Source organism: Xenopus laevis, chromosome 9_10S (assembly GCF_017654675.1).
Source record: "Xenopus laevis strain J_2021 chromosome 9_10S, Xenopus_laevis_v10.1, whole genome shotgun sequence".
Classification (NCBI taxonomy): domain Eukaryota; kingdom Metazoa; phylum Chordata; class Amphibia; order Anura; family Pipidae; genus Xenopus; species Xenopus laevis.
In genome coordinates, this window is record NC_054388.1 from 75974132 (window position 1) to 75990263 (window position 16132).

The 16132-nt window shown below is 38.3% G+C and overlaps 1 protein-coding gene across 1 annotated transcript in view; it reads right to left on the reverse strand.

The window, feature by feature from the left end:
• The window catches only part of LOC108702284 (potassium voltage-gated channel subfamily H member 8), a 210339-nt gene that overhangs the window by 66556 nt on the left and 127651 nt on the right, over window positions 1-16132 (reverse strand). The window contains exon 3 of the mRNA XM_041578382.1: window positions 8981-9115. Coding sequence (XP_041434316.1) covers window positions 8981-9115 — 135 coding nt within the window. The remainder of the gene's footprint in view (window positions 1-8980; window positions 9116-16132) is intronic.

Genomic DNA, 16132 nt, shown 5'->3' on the forward strand with positions numbered 1-16132 from the left:
GGCATGTGGTTGTGTAAGTTTTGCATCACACATTTTTCTTTTCTCTGTTTACTAGCACTCCAGCTGTCTTTCCATCTTACCAAGAGCTTAACATTCAGCTCACATCAGCTTACCTAGAACAACAACACAAGAATCTGGGGGCCTGTAAAACACGATAAATTAGCAGGAAAGTAAAAGTTTCTTTGGAGACCACTACATTGAAGGACCTCAGTGGGTTTCTCTTTTAGCAAAGATGGAAGAATTCCAGAACCCTGTGGAGTGGCTTCTGATCAAATGTACTGACACTAAATGAACTAAAATGTTTGCTTTAAAAAATCAGCCAGACCCTGATGGGAGAAATAAGAGGAAAGAAGAAAGACTTTTCTAGAGTATAAAACACATCTTAGAATCAATATCAAACCGAAACAGGAGTCCTGGTGATTAAATAATAAGGAGAATAAAACAACTGATCCAATTAGCTACGTTGGAGTTGACTAACCTCGGCTGTTTATTTTGTACCTTTGTCCCTTCTTTCCTTCCCTCTTCTTTAGTCTATATTCTTTTCTTACTCCCCCTCCTACCCTCCCGTCTGTCTCTTCTTCCTTTTCTTCTTTACTTTTTTCCTTTTAACCTACCTTCTTTATCGAAAAGGCCTTACGCAAATAGCAATTGTTTATTTCTGCTTACGATATGCTGTTTTATGCTGTAAGGCTCATGATTGTGTATGTCTACTTTATTCCATAATAAAAATTTTAAGTTACAAAAAAAAAAAAACAACTGATCCAATACATAGTTTTGCTTACAGAAGCTTGAGTATGTTCACAAAATATTAAGTAAAAGTCTTAAAATAGCTAGAGAGCCCCTATATTAAACTATAGTGGGATTTCTGAAGCAAATTCCCAATTTATACTAATGCAGGGTAACACATCCCTTTCCTTGTCCTTTAAAATCTGGAGAATGTTCCAATTGGGATGCATTAGAACATGAAAGGACTGCAAGTCAAGTAAAAATCACAAAACAAAGGTAGGTGTAAAATTTGTGTTTGACTACATATTGGTTGGATGGCTTTAATGGGATGAACTGATTGGTATAGGATCTTTATGTAGGAGTATTTTTAATTATAAAGAAAAAATGAATACCATCAAAACCAAGAAAGATGTAATCATCTCAAATACCTGACACCTAGGGGGTTATTTATCAAAATCCGAAAAGTTTAATTTTTTTAACCAAATTCCCCCCCCCCCTATATTTATCAATACATTTTTCCTAAAATTTCTTGTATGGGAAAAAACTTGAGAAATCATACAAATTTTTCAGATTTGTTTCGGATTTGACGCCCGAAAACCACAAAATCTTTAGAATTGAACAAAACCCAGCGCAGATCATGATATCAGCGGGACATCTGCCATTGACTTCTACATGAAGGTCTGAGTTGGAGTACTTTTTTATTCAGACCTATAACACCATTGGACTTCAATAAATACTGAAAAAAAGAGTTTTTTTTTTAAATGTCTGACCAGAAAAATTTAGAGCTTAATAAATAACCCCCCTAATGTTTTCTGAAATGGGTCTTTCTATAATATGTACCACAGTTTCATATCTACTAAATACCTTTAAACTCTCAGTGAATTTGTTTTGCTATTAAAATGGCACAATGCACAATGTTGTTATTACATATTTAAATGATATTAGTCACAATAAAGAATTGTTTCTTAAAAGAGTATTGTTGGCTTTATAGCTTTACCTATGCTAGATGCAGCCAAGGATAATGTGGTATAACTTGCAAATATATATGAAAAATGTTGTATAAATTGTATACATTGATATGGTTATAATTAAAACTTTTAAAAAAAAAGTAAATGAATTGTTGCTATTACATTTACATTGTCTTGCCATTGTGCGGTTTGTGTGTTTTGTGTAAATTATAATTTAAACTACCATTGTAAATTTAGAGCAGACACTTTTGCATTGTATTATCTATATCACCTTCTCCATGATAATATCCCACATACAGCATTTCTTCGTGAGAAAATTCTCTGAAGAATTTTTCCCACTACAGGAGCCCCCCAACATAACTGCTTGATTTTAACAGCATGAGTGTTTTTATCATAAGGTTGATCCATTTTATTTCAGAAGGAACTAATAAAGATTTTTGTACATTTATAAACCTTGGTTTGATGTAGCTCCATGTAGGGAGTTCTCATATTTTCTCTCTTTTTATTTTTGGCTCACCCAAACCCAATCCTTGTAAAGTATGAGAATTTATTTGCCTTACACGTCAGTTTGATAAATGAATGCAGATTTATTTCTGTAAAATAATATTTTTTTACAAGTCTTATGGATCAAAATGGAATTGAATTAAATATTTTCTTTTTACTTATTAATCAGGGATTTGTGGGCATCCAAACCTGTTCCTTTTTCATATGTTGATTTTTCCTGAAACATTCTAGATCCATATAATATAGTATAATAAGTCATAGGAGATGTCACCTCCGCAATATAATTATATATAGATGAAAGTTATATTTCCCTAATCCATCTTAACGTGAGACAGTAATGAGTATGTGTAGTAGTGTCTTCTACACTGGTCAGATTATAACTTCTCACATATATCCCCCTGTGACACATATGTGATGCATGTGTGGCCCCTGAAAACAATTCATTTGGTCAATTGATTTATTTAAATCATTGCTTTGAATCATTAATCTTAATCTAGAACACCTAGAGAGATTTAACATTAATCAGGTGGATGTACAGTGGCAACTAATGGTGAGCACTGGTGATAATTCACTGGAATTCTATGTTTAGTTCTCTGGGAAGAAATAAGGCAGTTTCTGTTGGCCTTGGAGACAACTATCTGTAACATGTGGGAGCTTGCACATTCCTGGAGTGTCATAAGTGTAGACTGGGTGTACTGTTATGGAGAACAGAATGGGAAATAATTGAATGCAAGTGGGGGCTAAGTAGTTATAGGTGAAGAGAAATCCTCAGTCCAGGCAAAAGGAGAAACCAGAGCTTTGCTTTATTCATTCAGTCTACACTACACATGCCGAACTGTGGCTTGCTAGCTGTGGAGTGTGCATTGGTTACTAAAAAAATCCAATTAAAGAAAACAGATATCTTGCTGGTTTCAAGGGGCTACTGCCGTAATGCAAAGTTTCACCAATATATGTGAATTCGGGCCACCTGAGTCTCATTCAAGCAACAGTAGTGGGGGCTTAAGGCCATACGGTTTCAGGATAATTATATGCAGCAGCTGTTAATTTAGATGAAAATTCAGCACTGCCCTTCTTGATACAATGAATATATTTGGGGCTCTCTGGAGGAGATGTTTATTTCTACAATGTTGCAGAAATTTGTGTTGAAAGAAAGTTGCCTTTTTACCCTGCTTATCATTACCGCCAATAAGGTTAATGCAGGGGTCAGCAACCTTCATTATCAAAAGAGCCATTTTGCTGCCTCATCCACTAAAGAAAAATAGTCTGGAGCCGCAAAACATATGAACTTTTAAAAGTTTTAACCTTTTTTTAATTTTAAATGCTACAACAACAGAATACAACAAACAAAAGTGCAGTGTGCATGTGTAGGCCTACAAAATAAATTAAACACTGAATAGCCCTATTAAATGCTAGCGTTCTCATCTGTTTAAAGGCGAGGGCTATAAACGCCATTAAAATATGCGTCACATCTATGTCTATAGCCCTCGCACCTGCTGCAGCTGGACTCTGGAGGCTTCTCTCTTGTCTTGAGTGTGTGACCGCGGTAAGGATCATGATGAATCAACATGCTGCGGCTCGGTCTTGCCTGTCACACCTGGGATGTCTATACAGCCCTCGCACCTGCTGGCGGCTTCCTGAGTGTGCGACAGTGGTAAGCTATAACCGTTATCTTACCGTGGTCGCACACTCAAGAAGCCGACAGCAGGTGCGAGCGCTGTATAGACGACGTGACAGGCAAAGTAGCAAGACCGAGCTGCAGCAAGCAGGATAAAGAGCCGCATGAGGCTCCAGAGCCGCGGGTTGCCTACCCCTGGGTTAATGTCTAAAGGGGATGTTATTCTATTAATTGAAAATTTCTGGATCAACACCAAATGTCAACCAGGATGGCATAGAGGCTAAATTCAGAGTCCTACACATGTAGTAGGCAGTTACAATAATATGTACAGTAAAACAGTAACTATGTCTTCACAAGGTATTAACTAAATTATCTAAACTAGGATAATCAGCAATTACTACTAGTGATGAGTGAATTTTTTTGCAGGAAATGGATGCAAAATTCAGTGTTTCATGATTCTTCTCGGAACTGCAGTAAAACCTTGTAGCAAGAAAAAATAGCCAGTGACGCAAGAAAAATACTCCCATAAACTGCAGTGCATTTTCAGGCAAATTCACTAAAGCGCGAAGTGGCTAACGCTAGCGCAAATTCGCCAGCGTGACATCATTTCGTTACTTCGCCAATTTACTAAAGGGTGCTGGAGTAAATTCGCTAGCAAAGTGGACCTACTGTAGTGCTACTTTGCACCCTTACGCCAGGCGAAGTTGCGATATGGCGAAGGGACGTAACTACGCTAATTCACTAACTTGTGCATTTTACTGAACGTTATCTCTTGCGCCAGACTTACCTTCGCCACCTCAGACCAGGCGAAGTGCAATAGTGTAGACAGGGCTTGAAAAACACTGGCATCTTTTACTTTTTTAAGGGTGATAGGCTGAAAAAGATTGTACATTTTTTTGGGGGTATCCTCCTTCCACCCTACATTTCCTAACATATGGCACATAAACTATACAGTGGGCACATGTATAGGGAAAAATAACAACTCTATTTTATTTTATGAAGCTTTCCCAGGCTTGTGTAGTGTAATGTATTTGCTGTTACATATACGTCCATTGTACTTTAACTTGGCGCCATATGCAAATCAGGCATCATTAGCGTAACTTCGCTTTGCTTCACAAAGTAATGCTAGCACAACTTTGCTATCTTTCGCCTCCCTAAGCACAACTTCAGATTTTAGTGAATTAGCGGCACTCTGGCGAAACTTCGCCTGGCGAAGTGAGGTGCAGCAAACGCTGGCGCAACTTCGAAGGTAAGTAAATTTGCCCCTTTGTGTGAAAAAAAACACAGAGAAAGAATGACTTGTTTTTCCCGTGGAAAGAAAAACATTTATTTAACTGCTGCTGGATTGCTGTGGATTGTGCCTTGGTTACGAAAGAAATCAGATATTTTTCTGGTTTCTATGGGCTTCTGCCATAATGCAAAGGTTCACCAACATGTGTGAATTCTGGCCACCTGAGTCTCTTCCAAGCAACAGTAGTGGGGGATTCATTCATTAATGACTTTAAAGAATTTTGCAAATTTAAAGGGGTTGTTCACCTTCAACAGAGCCAGGCCACACTGGCCAGGCGCCCTAGGCAAGCGGGCAGTAGCGGCGCTTGCGCGAATCTACGATCGCGTGCGCATGCGCGAAATGGAGTTTGTGAGCATGCGCAGAAGCGAAAAAAAGACGCGATAATAACCAGACAGTCGGGCAGAGAAAGAAACCGGACTTGGGTTAGGTGACAGAGGAGGTACGTGCCTGGCGCCCCCCAGCTTTGCGCCCCAGGCACATGCATACTCTGCCTACCCCTAGTTCCAGCCCTGACCTTCAAACACTTGTTTCAGTTCAGTTGGTTTCAGATAGTTCACCTGAAATAAAGACTTTTTCCAATTACTTTATACTTTCTATTTGTGACCGTTTTTGGAATATTGAAATGTAAAGTTTCATTTTTTTATCTTCTTAAGCAGCTCTGGGGTGCCAACTCTTTATTGAACTGTTCTAAATTGATACATTTAGTTGATAAATTTGTTATCTTTGTCCCTGCTGAGCAGAATCTCTGAGTTTCAATAAAGGCAGCTGTTAGAATTGATCCAATAGTTGCTAATACTCCACAGATACTGCTGAGAAATGTATCAACTAATATAGCCAATACAGTAACAGAAGGCATATGCATGCATGTTACATGCATGTTTTTGCAAGTACGGAGGCATAGGGACTTAAATTGTTGGGTGCTGTGCTCTGCACTCTGTGCTGGATGCTTCAACAAAGGGACAACTGATGCAAGGCACAAAGAACTTTTTGAACTGCCCAACATATTGGGAAACAACTGATAAATGGATGGGGCCCAATGTTTATTCAGTGCTTCAGTGATTATCCAGTGATATCAATTGTCAAAGACAGTTAGAACAATAAAAGCAAACATTTGATTGGCTGTTATACCTATACTTTGTGAATTTTGCCAGTATTGTAGTATGGCCATCCCTAAATAGCTATCACTGAACAGACACTGATGTGTCCAGAAGCTAGTTAAAAAAGTGTAATTTTCTTTAGATGTCCTTATCTTACTGTGAGAGTTTTATATTGCTTGAGACAAGCCAGGTAAAATATGTTTGCCTGTTTAATTGCTAGTAATCTTCTATGAACAGAGCCCAGAGAAATGGAAACAATCAATGATGATTGCTGCAAGGATTAAGATTTGACTGTAAAGGCTATTCCACACGGGGAGATAGCCTTGCGTTTGCGGTCGCGGCGACAAAGCGCCGCGCCAGTCGCCGCGACCGGCGCAGGCGACAGTTTTGTAAAACAAAGCGCCGCGCCAGTCGCCGCGACCGGCGCAGGCGACAGTTTTGTATGGGCGCCTATGTAAAAACGCCTGTGCTAACCACACGAGGCGATGCGCTTTTCAACAGTCGCCTGAAAATGCCTCGCCAGGCTTTTTCAGGCGACTGTTGAAAAGCGCACGCCTCGTGTGGTTAGCACAGGCGTTTTTACATAGGCGCCCATACAAAACTGTCGCCTGCGCCGGTCGCGGCGACTGGCGCGGCGCTTTGTCGCCGCGACCGCAAACGCAGGGCTATCTCCCCGTGTGGACTAGCCCTTAATCCTTCCTATTATGAAGGAATCCAGTTGAATGCAATGTATTATATAAACATCCAACAATCTCTAACTGAGGCTGTGGAGCTGGCAGGGGTGTAATACCAATGAGGCAAGTTGAGTGGCACGCTGGTTACTGGCAGGGGCGATCCTGGCCCCTCTGCCGCCTGAGGCAGCAGCAGTTGCTGCTGCCCGCCCTCCCCCGGAAATTCGCTCTTAAAGTACCAGGAGCAGCATTTTTGTTGCCCCTGGTACCTAGTGGGGTGCTGCTGCCTGAGGCGACAGCCTCAACTCGCCTCATTGGTGAAGCACCCCTGGTTACTGGGGAGGCAAAAATGCCGCTCCTGGTAACTTTATTAGCTGAATTCTCATTTTCAACCTGTAAACTTGGCTCTTGTGCAGGGAGCGAATTGTTCTTCTCTACGGTAGCGTCCTGGCTCGCTGCCCCCCCCATGAATAGATCTCTCCTTGACCCCCTCCAGTGCCTCCAAGGCATTTTTTAGTAGCTTAAGACACAAAACATCTCAATATCTTAAATATATTGATAATGGATTAAGTGTAGATAATCTCTTGTATTTGAAGGAGCCTGACTCCTCAGCTATAGGTGGAAGGGGGGCAGTAAAAGGGGACCTGGTAAAGACCACCATTCCACATGGGCCACAACTAATTTTTGTCCCCCCCTGCTGCCCACAATTTTTATTCTGGCCCTGCAGGTGCAAAATCAGCCCATTGGTATTGATAGTGGGAGATGGGGGTTTAAGTGAGTTACCTTGACTGAAATTACTCAACATGACCTATAGGTAGCTTTTAATGTACATTCATATTTTAAAAAAGTAGTTTTTAGTGTCAGTATCACTTTACGCAACAGATAGTTTATATCAAATTAAGTGGCAAATATCTATTGCCGTTAACCTCCATGTTGTGATGGTCTCTGTGCTGCCTCAGAGATCTCATAACCAGAAATACTCTAGCTCCAACTGTAAAAGGAAGAAGTGCAGAAGTAAAAGAAAGAACTCTGTTAATTGTCTCTTAATTGGCTCATGTGACCTAACATGTATGGTTTGTTTGATTTGTTTGTGTGCACCGTGATTCCTAGGAGCATGGTTAAAATGGCAATTTTCTATTTATGATTATTCAATCGCACATACTACTAAAAAAGTATATTATTATGAACATGGTTTATTTACATGAAGCAGGGGTTTACATACTGTGTGAATTGTTTTATGCAATATATTTTTATAGACATCTACATTGTTCGGAGTGTGGCAAGCATTTAAGTGGTTAGGGCTACCCATATTATGTCATGTTGAACATTCATTTGTTCTTAACATCTGAGTTCATAAGGTTTGTTAGTTGGGAGAGAAATTATAGTAATAGACAATTGTAATACATATAGTCATGAGGATACTGAAAGTAGTACTTCCCCACCAGTTGGCTTTTATGAGTTAAATATCAATGCAACACATAAGTGATTGAAGCAAAGCATTGGTTAATACTTTATTCTATATCATCGTTTTTTTAAATTTGAGCAAATCTGCCTCACAGTCTTTGGCAAAATCACTTTCTGTTTCCTGAATCCTGGTTCCTGTTGGGTTTTATTTCACTTGACAACTCTCCTACTTGCATATGGTAACGTTTTATAAGAACCTCATTCTCTGTATTACACAGCTGTGAATATAGCGATTACATTTTACACAACAGTGACATTCTGTCTGGATAATAACGGCAAAAGCAACATGCATATAGTTGGATTTTGAGGGATTCTTGTAATAGAAGGGACTATGTGAACTTACTTGGGAAATCTTTAAGAACTTGAACTTCTATCAAAAAAACAATAACAGAAAACAACAAAATCCTTTTCGACATGTTCCAATCAATTAAAAAGGCTTTCGGTATAATGTATTAATAATGCATAAAGTTTAAAGCATGCCTTACCTTATTTTGCTGTATTTGCTTGAAAATGAGAGTTCATTTATGTGTTGAATAAGAAAGTGCTTTTACCGGAATCAAATGTCAAACTCCTGGTACCTGCACAGCACACTCCAAATCCCATCTATTTATATTGCATGAGAGCTCCCAGCTCATATCTCTCACCTGTGTGATTGTCCTCCCCTGGAGAGTAGTCATTCTTGGTGTCTGAGATGTCTTTGTGAGAAGCCAGAAATAGAACAACTTCACCCTTTTCATTCTTTATAGGGACAATGTCAAGAAGGCACCAGAAAGAACCACCTGCAATTGCAATCACTGGAATTAGCAAAGGTTTTGTATCATTTATAATATACAAGTTCACCAGTCTGATGTACAGTATAAATTGACACATTCGTTTTTTCACACATTATGTTGGTATTCTTACTAGAGTAGGCATCTAACTCTATTATACTTCAGTTACCTTTATATTATTGTTCTAACAAGGTGAATGTTGTTTCGCTCTTCAAAGATGAGGACACTCACAAAAACACACATGTTAAAGCCCCTAGAGCCTTTAATGGGAGATGAAAGACAGAGGAAATACCTTGATTGTGTCATATACAATAGTTCACCTATTACACTGTAATCTTAAAGGGATACTGTCATGGGAAAACATGTTTTTTTGAAAACGCATCAGTTAATAGTGCTGCTCCAGCAGAATTCTGCACTGAAATCCAGAGCAAACAGATTTTTTTTATATTCAATTTTGAAATCTGACATATTGTCAATTTCCCAGCTGCCTCCAGTCATGTGACTTGTGCTCTGATAAACTTCAATCACTCTTTCCTGCTGTACTGCAAGTTGGAGTGATATCGCCCCTCCCTTCCCACCCCCAGCAGCCTAACAACAGAACAATGGGAAGGTGACGAGATAACACAAGATAACAGCTCCATGGAAGATCTAAGAACAGCACTAAATAGTAAAAGCCAAGTCCCACTGAGACACATTAAGTTACATTACGTAGGAGAAATAAGAGCCTGCCAGAAAGTAATTCCATCCTAAAGTGCAGACACAAGTCACATGACTGGGGCAGCTGGGAAACTGACAAAATGTCTAGCCCCATGTCAGATTTCAAATTTGAATATAAAAAAATCTGTTTGCTCTTTTGAGAAATGGATTTCAGTGCAGAATTCTGCTGGAGCAGCACTATTAACTGATGTGTTTTGGAAAAAACATGTTTTTCCATGACAGTATCCCTTTAAGCTTTAATTTTCCCTACTGCTTGGGGTGTTTCAGTTCTGTAATTTATGCCTTGATGGGGGCTGGTGTGAGGTTTTCCTAACCTGCCTAGTGATCTAGGTATCTAGTGGGAATTATGTCTATAGTTTCTATAATGACAGGGGGCATTTGTACTTACTCTTTGCCTAGTTCTTGGGGTGGGAAACTGGAACATAATACCCTAGAATCAAGCTTTTGACCCTTAGAGAACAGCAATTTAGATAGTCGGGGGAGTAGGGACCTTGTGAAAGAGACAAGGATAATATTAGATAATGGTTTCTGTTATAACACCCATATGGGTAGTGATTTATGCAGGCCAGCTTAGCAAGGGTAGTGTAAGATGTGCCGCCGTTCTGGGACAATCACTTAAATTTGTGTACACCCAGGCAGAAGGGTCTGTTTTTTGGATTAAATTGGATCCCAACTAGAACTGCAACAGAAAGTTATGGGGCCCCAAGAGAGTGTCAGTGAAGACTGGGACTAGTTGGGGATCTTCCTGCTTTACGGGAGAGTTAGACCTGTGCCAGCAGCCTGCTAGAATGTTCCACTCTTCTAAGAAGTGTAGAGTTAGTACTAAAAGGTGACACCTGACTAAATGTAGGGGCCATGGGGCCTATTTATCATGATTTCCCTTTGCTACTGATTAATAAACCATCTCTTTGGTTAAGAATCACTGGCACCTAATCATATATCAAAGTTACATTGTGTTTTTTGTTACAGTTTCAATTTCTAACCCTTTTATCGACGACCTTGCTAGGGTCCAGGTGAGAAAGGGAGTCCAAATGTAACATTGCTCTCCTGGTCAGCTATTGGGTTGTTTAAAAGAGAAGTCATTCAATCACAACCTCTACCCATTAATTATATTTTGGGAAATTTCTGGCAAAAATGTAATTCTTCTAACACCAAACTTAATTTTTTTAATAATTCAACTCCCATGCAGTTTTGCAATCTCAAAGCATTTTTGGTGACACTGCATTTTGTAGAGCTGATTCATGTAATGTGGCCTGTATGTTCCAAAATGGTAACTTGCAGCTGAGCTAATACTGAGCTATGTAGCGCCGCAACTTTAGTGCTGAAAAATGAAAAAGCATTATAAAAAGTTAAATATCCCAAACCACAGAAAAATTTAAATGGCAGACGTGTTTAGTGCATATTTCATTTGTCTGGAGGCTTTAAGTCCACATTATATATATGCAAATATTCCAAGGGTCCAAATTATTCTTCATTTCACATAAATGATTACTTGAGTTATAAATCAGCCAAATGAACATTCTTTCACTATACTCCCAGCATATTTGAACTAAAATGTCTAATTTAAAATAGAGATTATGCGATTAACCATAAGATGACATCACTATACATTGCACTGTGGTCTATATATCATCAATGGTTGCTAATTCATCATTGATGGGTTTTACCGTGTTAATTATATGGGAAAAAATCTCAGTTACTTTTCCAATTTTAATTAAATATAGTCCCACTTCAATCAGCACCAGGGGATAGATTATCAACAGCAGTTCTGCTTGTTACTACAAATGTTAAGCAAATGGAATGCTAATTTATATCATTGGAGAATTAGCTCATATAAATATGGATTTTGGATCTCCTGGGTGACAGAATTACATATTTAGCAGCCTTTTCATGTTTTCCACTTGTCACTCTTGTTAAAATAAATGCAGTAACAGGGTCAGGTTGTGTATTATTTAAGTAAAATCTTCAAGATATATTTATACTAAAATCAAAATGATGCAAAATAAAGTCATACCGTGTACAGGTGTGGGACCTGTTATTCAAAATACTCAGGATCTGGGATTTTCCAGATAAGGGTCTTTCAGTAATTTGGATCTCCATACCTTAAGTCTGCTTAAAAATCATTTAAACATTAAATAAACCCAATAAGCTTGTTTTGCCTTCAGTAGGGATACATTATATTTTAGTTTGGATCAAGTAAAAGGTACTGTTTTTTGCAGAGAAAATGGAAATATTTCTTAAAAATTTGAATTATTTGGATAAAATAGAGTCTATGGGAGATGACCTTTCCGTAATTTGAATATTCCTGGATAACAGGGGTTCCAGATGATGGACCCCATACCTGTTAGTTTGCAAACTCTTAATATTCTTAAATTCTAAATAATAATTTTATGTTCTTCATCCATACTATTTCAATAAAAAAAAGACTGAAATATAGAACAATGGTAAGATGACTTAGGGTTTTACTTGGACAGCAGCGGGAGGAAAAACCTTCTTTGATCCCAGTAGCGAGGCAGCAAGGTATTGCTGGAGAGACAGTTGCTAACAGTGAACAAAGAAGCACAAAAACATTTCTTCACGCTGTTACTTAACCTTCCTGTAACTACTTACTATCTCTGTTTTGGTGTATCGGTATTTCTGTCATGAGGAGGTTGTAAGATAATAATCTATTACAGAGAGGGAAGAAGAAAGAAAAGTGACAATTGAATAGATATTGGGAAAACTGTCATCCATGATCTGGATGGGGGCTCACTACAGCAGTGTCTAACAGTTATAAAAAAAAGGGCCAGATTCAAATCAATGAAAACATTTTATTTCATGGTTTAGCATGTAAAAAGTTATGGGTAGGATTTACTTTGAGAATAAAAAACAGTTCCCTTGATTCAGTTGCAGTTTCTTTCCACAGACTAATGGGGAAATGTAATAAAAGTCGCAAAGAGAAAAACAATTTGCACAAATAAGAATAAAAATTTGCATTTCGCAGTGTAATATTGTTATCACATTGCAAATTTTAATTGCTCACTTTTAAGAAGAGCATGAAGGTGGCATAATGTTTAACAGCAAACAACTTTTTCAGTAACAACTTTTATCACATTCACTGTGCACTGATAGAAACTATAAAATTCGCAACCCTTCTTCCACTGTCAAAAGAGGTCTAAATAATTTCCAGGTTTGCAAAAGATATATTAAATCTGTGCAAAGGAAAATTTGTTTGCGCAAAGGCATAACTTTTCACAGTTACCCACTTTTACCACATTGCCCCATTAGTAGAGTTTTCATTTGATTAACAGCGAGAAAAGTTTTTCTCATCAAATTGCATCTGGCTCTATAGGACAATCTGGAATTAGATTAGGAGATATGCTTTTCTCTTCAAATTAAATCTGTCCCATTGTGTGCAAATGAAATCTCCTCTGGATGGGGCAGTTGCAGGGGGCTCAACCTGAATGCCAGTAAGCCCAGCTGGAAGGTCAGTGATTAGATTTGGGGTTAACTACACTATCCTAAATATTCTTGGAACTGTGGCTGCTGCTTTAACAATATTTTCTTATATTTGTAATCTTGATCTGAGCTGAAGTGGGCACAAAACAAAGGTTTTGACCTCAGAGGAAACTTCAAAAAGACAATCATTGACTTAGAGATCTGAAGGTTCTGATATTTTGAGACAAACTGAAAAGAGAACATTTTCTAAAAAGAGCTACCTGGAAGATACTGCTAATTATACATAATTATGCTGGTGTTTCCTTAATTGCCTTGTACAATTCAAAAGATGGCAGCAACCTGTGATCCTTCATGGCACATTAGCTATTAATTATAGGTTCTGGGGGGTCTTGAAGATGAAGGGGCCGATTCACTAACTTTGAGTGAAGGATTCGAAGTTAAAAGAAGGTTTTTTTGGGCTACTTCAACCATCGAATGGGCTACTTCGACCTTCGACTACAACTATCGAAGGATTCGAAGTAAAAATCGTTCGCCTATTCCACCATTCGATAGTCGAAGTACTGTCTCTTTAAAAAAAACTTCGACCCCCCTAGTTCGCCATCTAAAAGCTACCGAAGTCAATGTTAGCCTATGGGGAAGGTCCCCATAGGCTTGGCTAACTTTTTTTGTTCGAAGGATATTCCTTCGATCGTTGGATTTAAATCCTTCGAATCGTTCGATTCAAAGGATTTTATCGTTCTATTGAAGGAATTATCCTTCGATCGTTCGATCGAACTGTCTGCGCTAAATCCTTCGACTTCGATATTCGAAGTCGAAGGATTTTAGTTCCTAGTCGAATATCGAGGGTTAATTAACCCTCGATATTCGACCCTTAGTGAATCGGCCCCCTAGTTCAACAACAACTGCAGGCCAGCCATTCCCACTGCTAAACAAACCTTGGATGTATAATGCCGAGAGCTCATTATTGTCAATGGATCATGGGTTGAAGAATACCAAACAGTTACAATGTTGACTCTTCCTAATGAAAAGCCCCCAGCTGACTACACTGTTCCTACCCTTGCTAAATAAGTGTTGCCTCCATATAAAGAAGAAACATATTATTATTGTGATTGCCTTTTTCATTTTAAATGTCATGCATATTTATTGCAAGCAAGAGGATACATGTTTTACTTCTGTTGTAAAGTTATGGCTCACTAAATAATACATCATGCGCGGATGCTAAAAATAAATATCAATAAGATGTTTGAGCATAAATATGGTAAACTTGCTTGCTCTGAACATACAGTAGATGAATATGTTAAAAACATGAATGTAATCACAGATGCACATCAGTTGACCTGCTGATAATTAGTTTAGTCATGCTTCATTTAGGGGCATATGTATCAAAGGGTGAAAATATAATTAACAGAGGGAAATTCACCCTTCTTTTTTTCTAAATATGTCCCAAAAATCCCATACAAGTAAATAGAAAGCTGGGGAGTTTCCTTCTGGAAAACTCTATTTTTATTCTGATAAATATGCTCCTTAGTGTGCTTAACTGCTTTGCTGACCAGGTGCGGTTTTGCATTGGTTGTACATTTAGGGGCACATTTACTAAGGTTCGAATATGGAGGGTTAATAAACCCTCGAATTCGACCCTCAAAGTAAAATCCTTCCAATTAAAATATCGAATTAGAAGGATTTGGCGCAAATACTATGATCGAAGTAAAAAACGTTTGATCGAACGATAAAATCCTTTGAATCGAACGATTCAAAGAATTTTAATTGATCGATCGAATGATTTTTCTTTGATCAAAAAAAGCGTAGAAAAGTAATGGGGAAGGTCCCCATAGGCTAACATTGTACCTCGGTAGGTTTAAACTGCCGAAGTATGTAGTCGAAGTTTTTTTTAAAGAGACAGTACTTTGACTATCGAATGGTTGAATAGTCAAACGATTTATAGTTCGAATCATTCGAATTGAAGTCGAAGTTGAAGTCGAAGGTCATAGTAGCCTATTAGATACCAAAAAATAAATTTCGAAATTCAAAGTTTTTTTCATTCGAATCCTTCACTCGAGCTTAGTAAATGTGCCCTAAAGTGTCAGGAGGAGTAAAAGACAAGAATGCTGTCTGGGAGTCTGGAAGTCAAACAGCCCTTCAGAGGGACAGTAAAAAAGTATTTTGAGGGCAGGCTCAGTGTTTGTTTGCCCCTTTTAAGGATAATATCATTTAAAAGTCTTCCCACTCAGTATGTTTCATTACACGTAGGCAAACCCAGGAAGCCATATAGTAGGTTATTATCATTAAAGTGAAGGAAAGGTTCAAAATACTGAGGGATGGCAAATTTTAGGCATGCTCCAGCAGGGTTGAACTGGGCTGGTGGAATGTGGGAAAAAAGCCAGATGGCCTCCACCTCATGGGCCCAGCCAAGACTCTCACCTAGGACACGTCATACGTAAGGGTTGGTTTGTCACAATGTAGAATGCTGTGCATTACTTGTATTATATACAGTGAAACCTCAATTTTACATACCCTGGTTTTAAGTTTTTCCTCACTCTACATTGTTTTTTTTTGTGGTGCCACCTTTATATTATTAATACATTTCCCTGATTTTTCATGGTTTTATTCTGGTCCCTTCAAAAACATTAAATGGGGCTTCTATCTGTAAAGATGCATCTATTAGATAGATGACTTCCTATTCACTTGCCAAATTTCTCAAAATTAAAATAATGCATAATCTGAAAAAAAGACCACCACCTGTTGTCCATAGCTTTGCAGTTATATATAACATTAAGTGCCTGAAAATGTATTTACTTGAACAATGTTGGGATTTGACTGTATTCTGACGTTAGGGCCTGTATTCAGTCCATAGTATAATGCTCTTTTTTTATG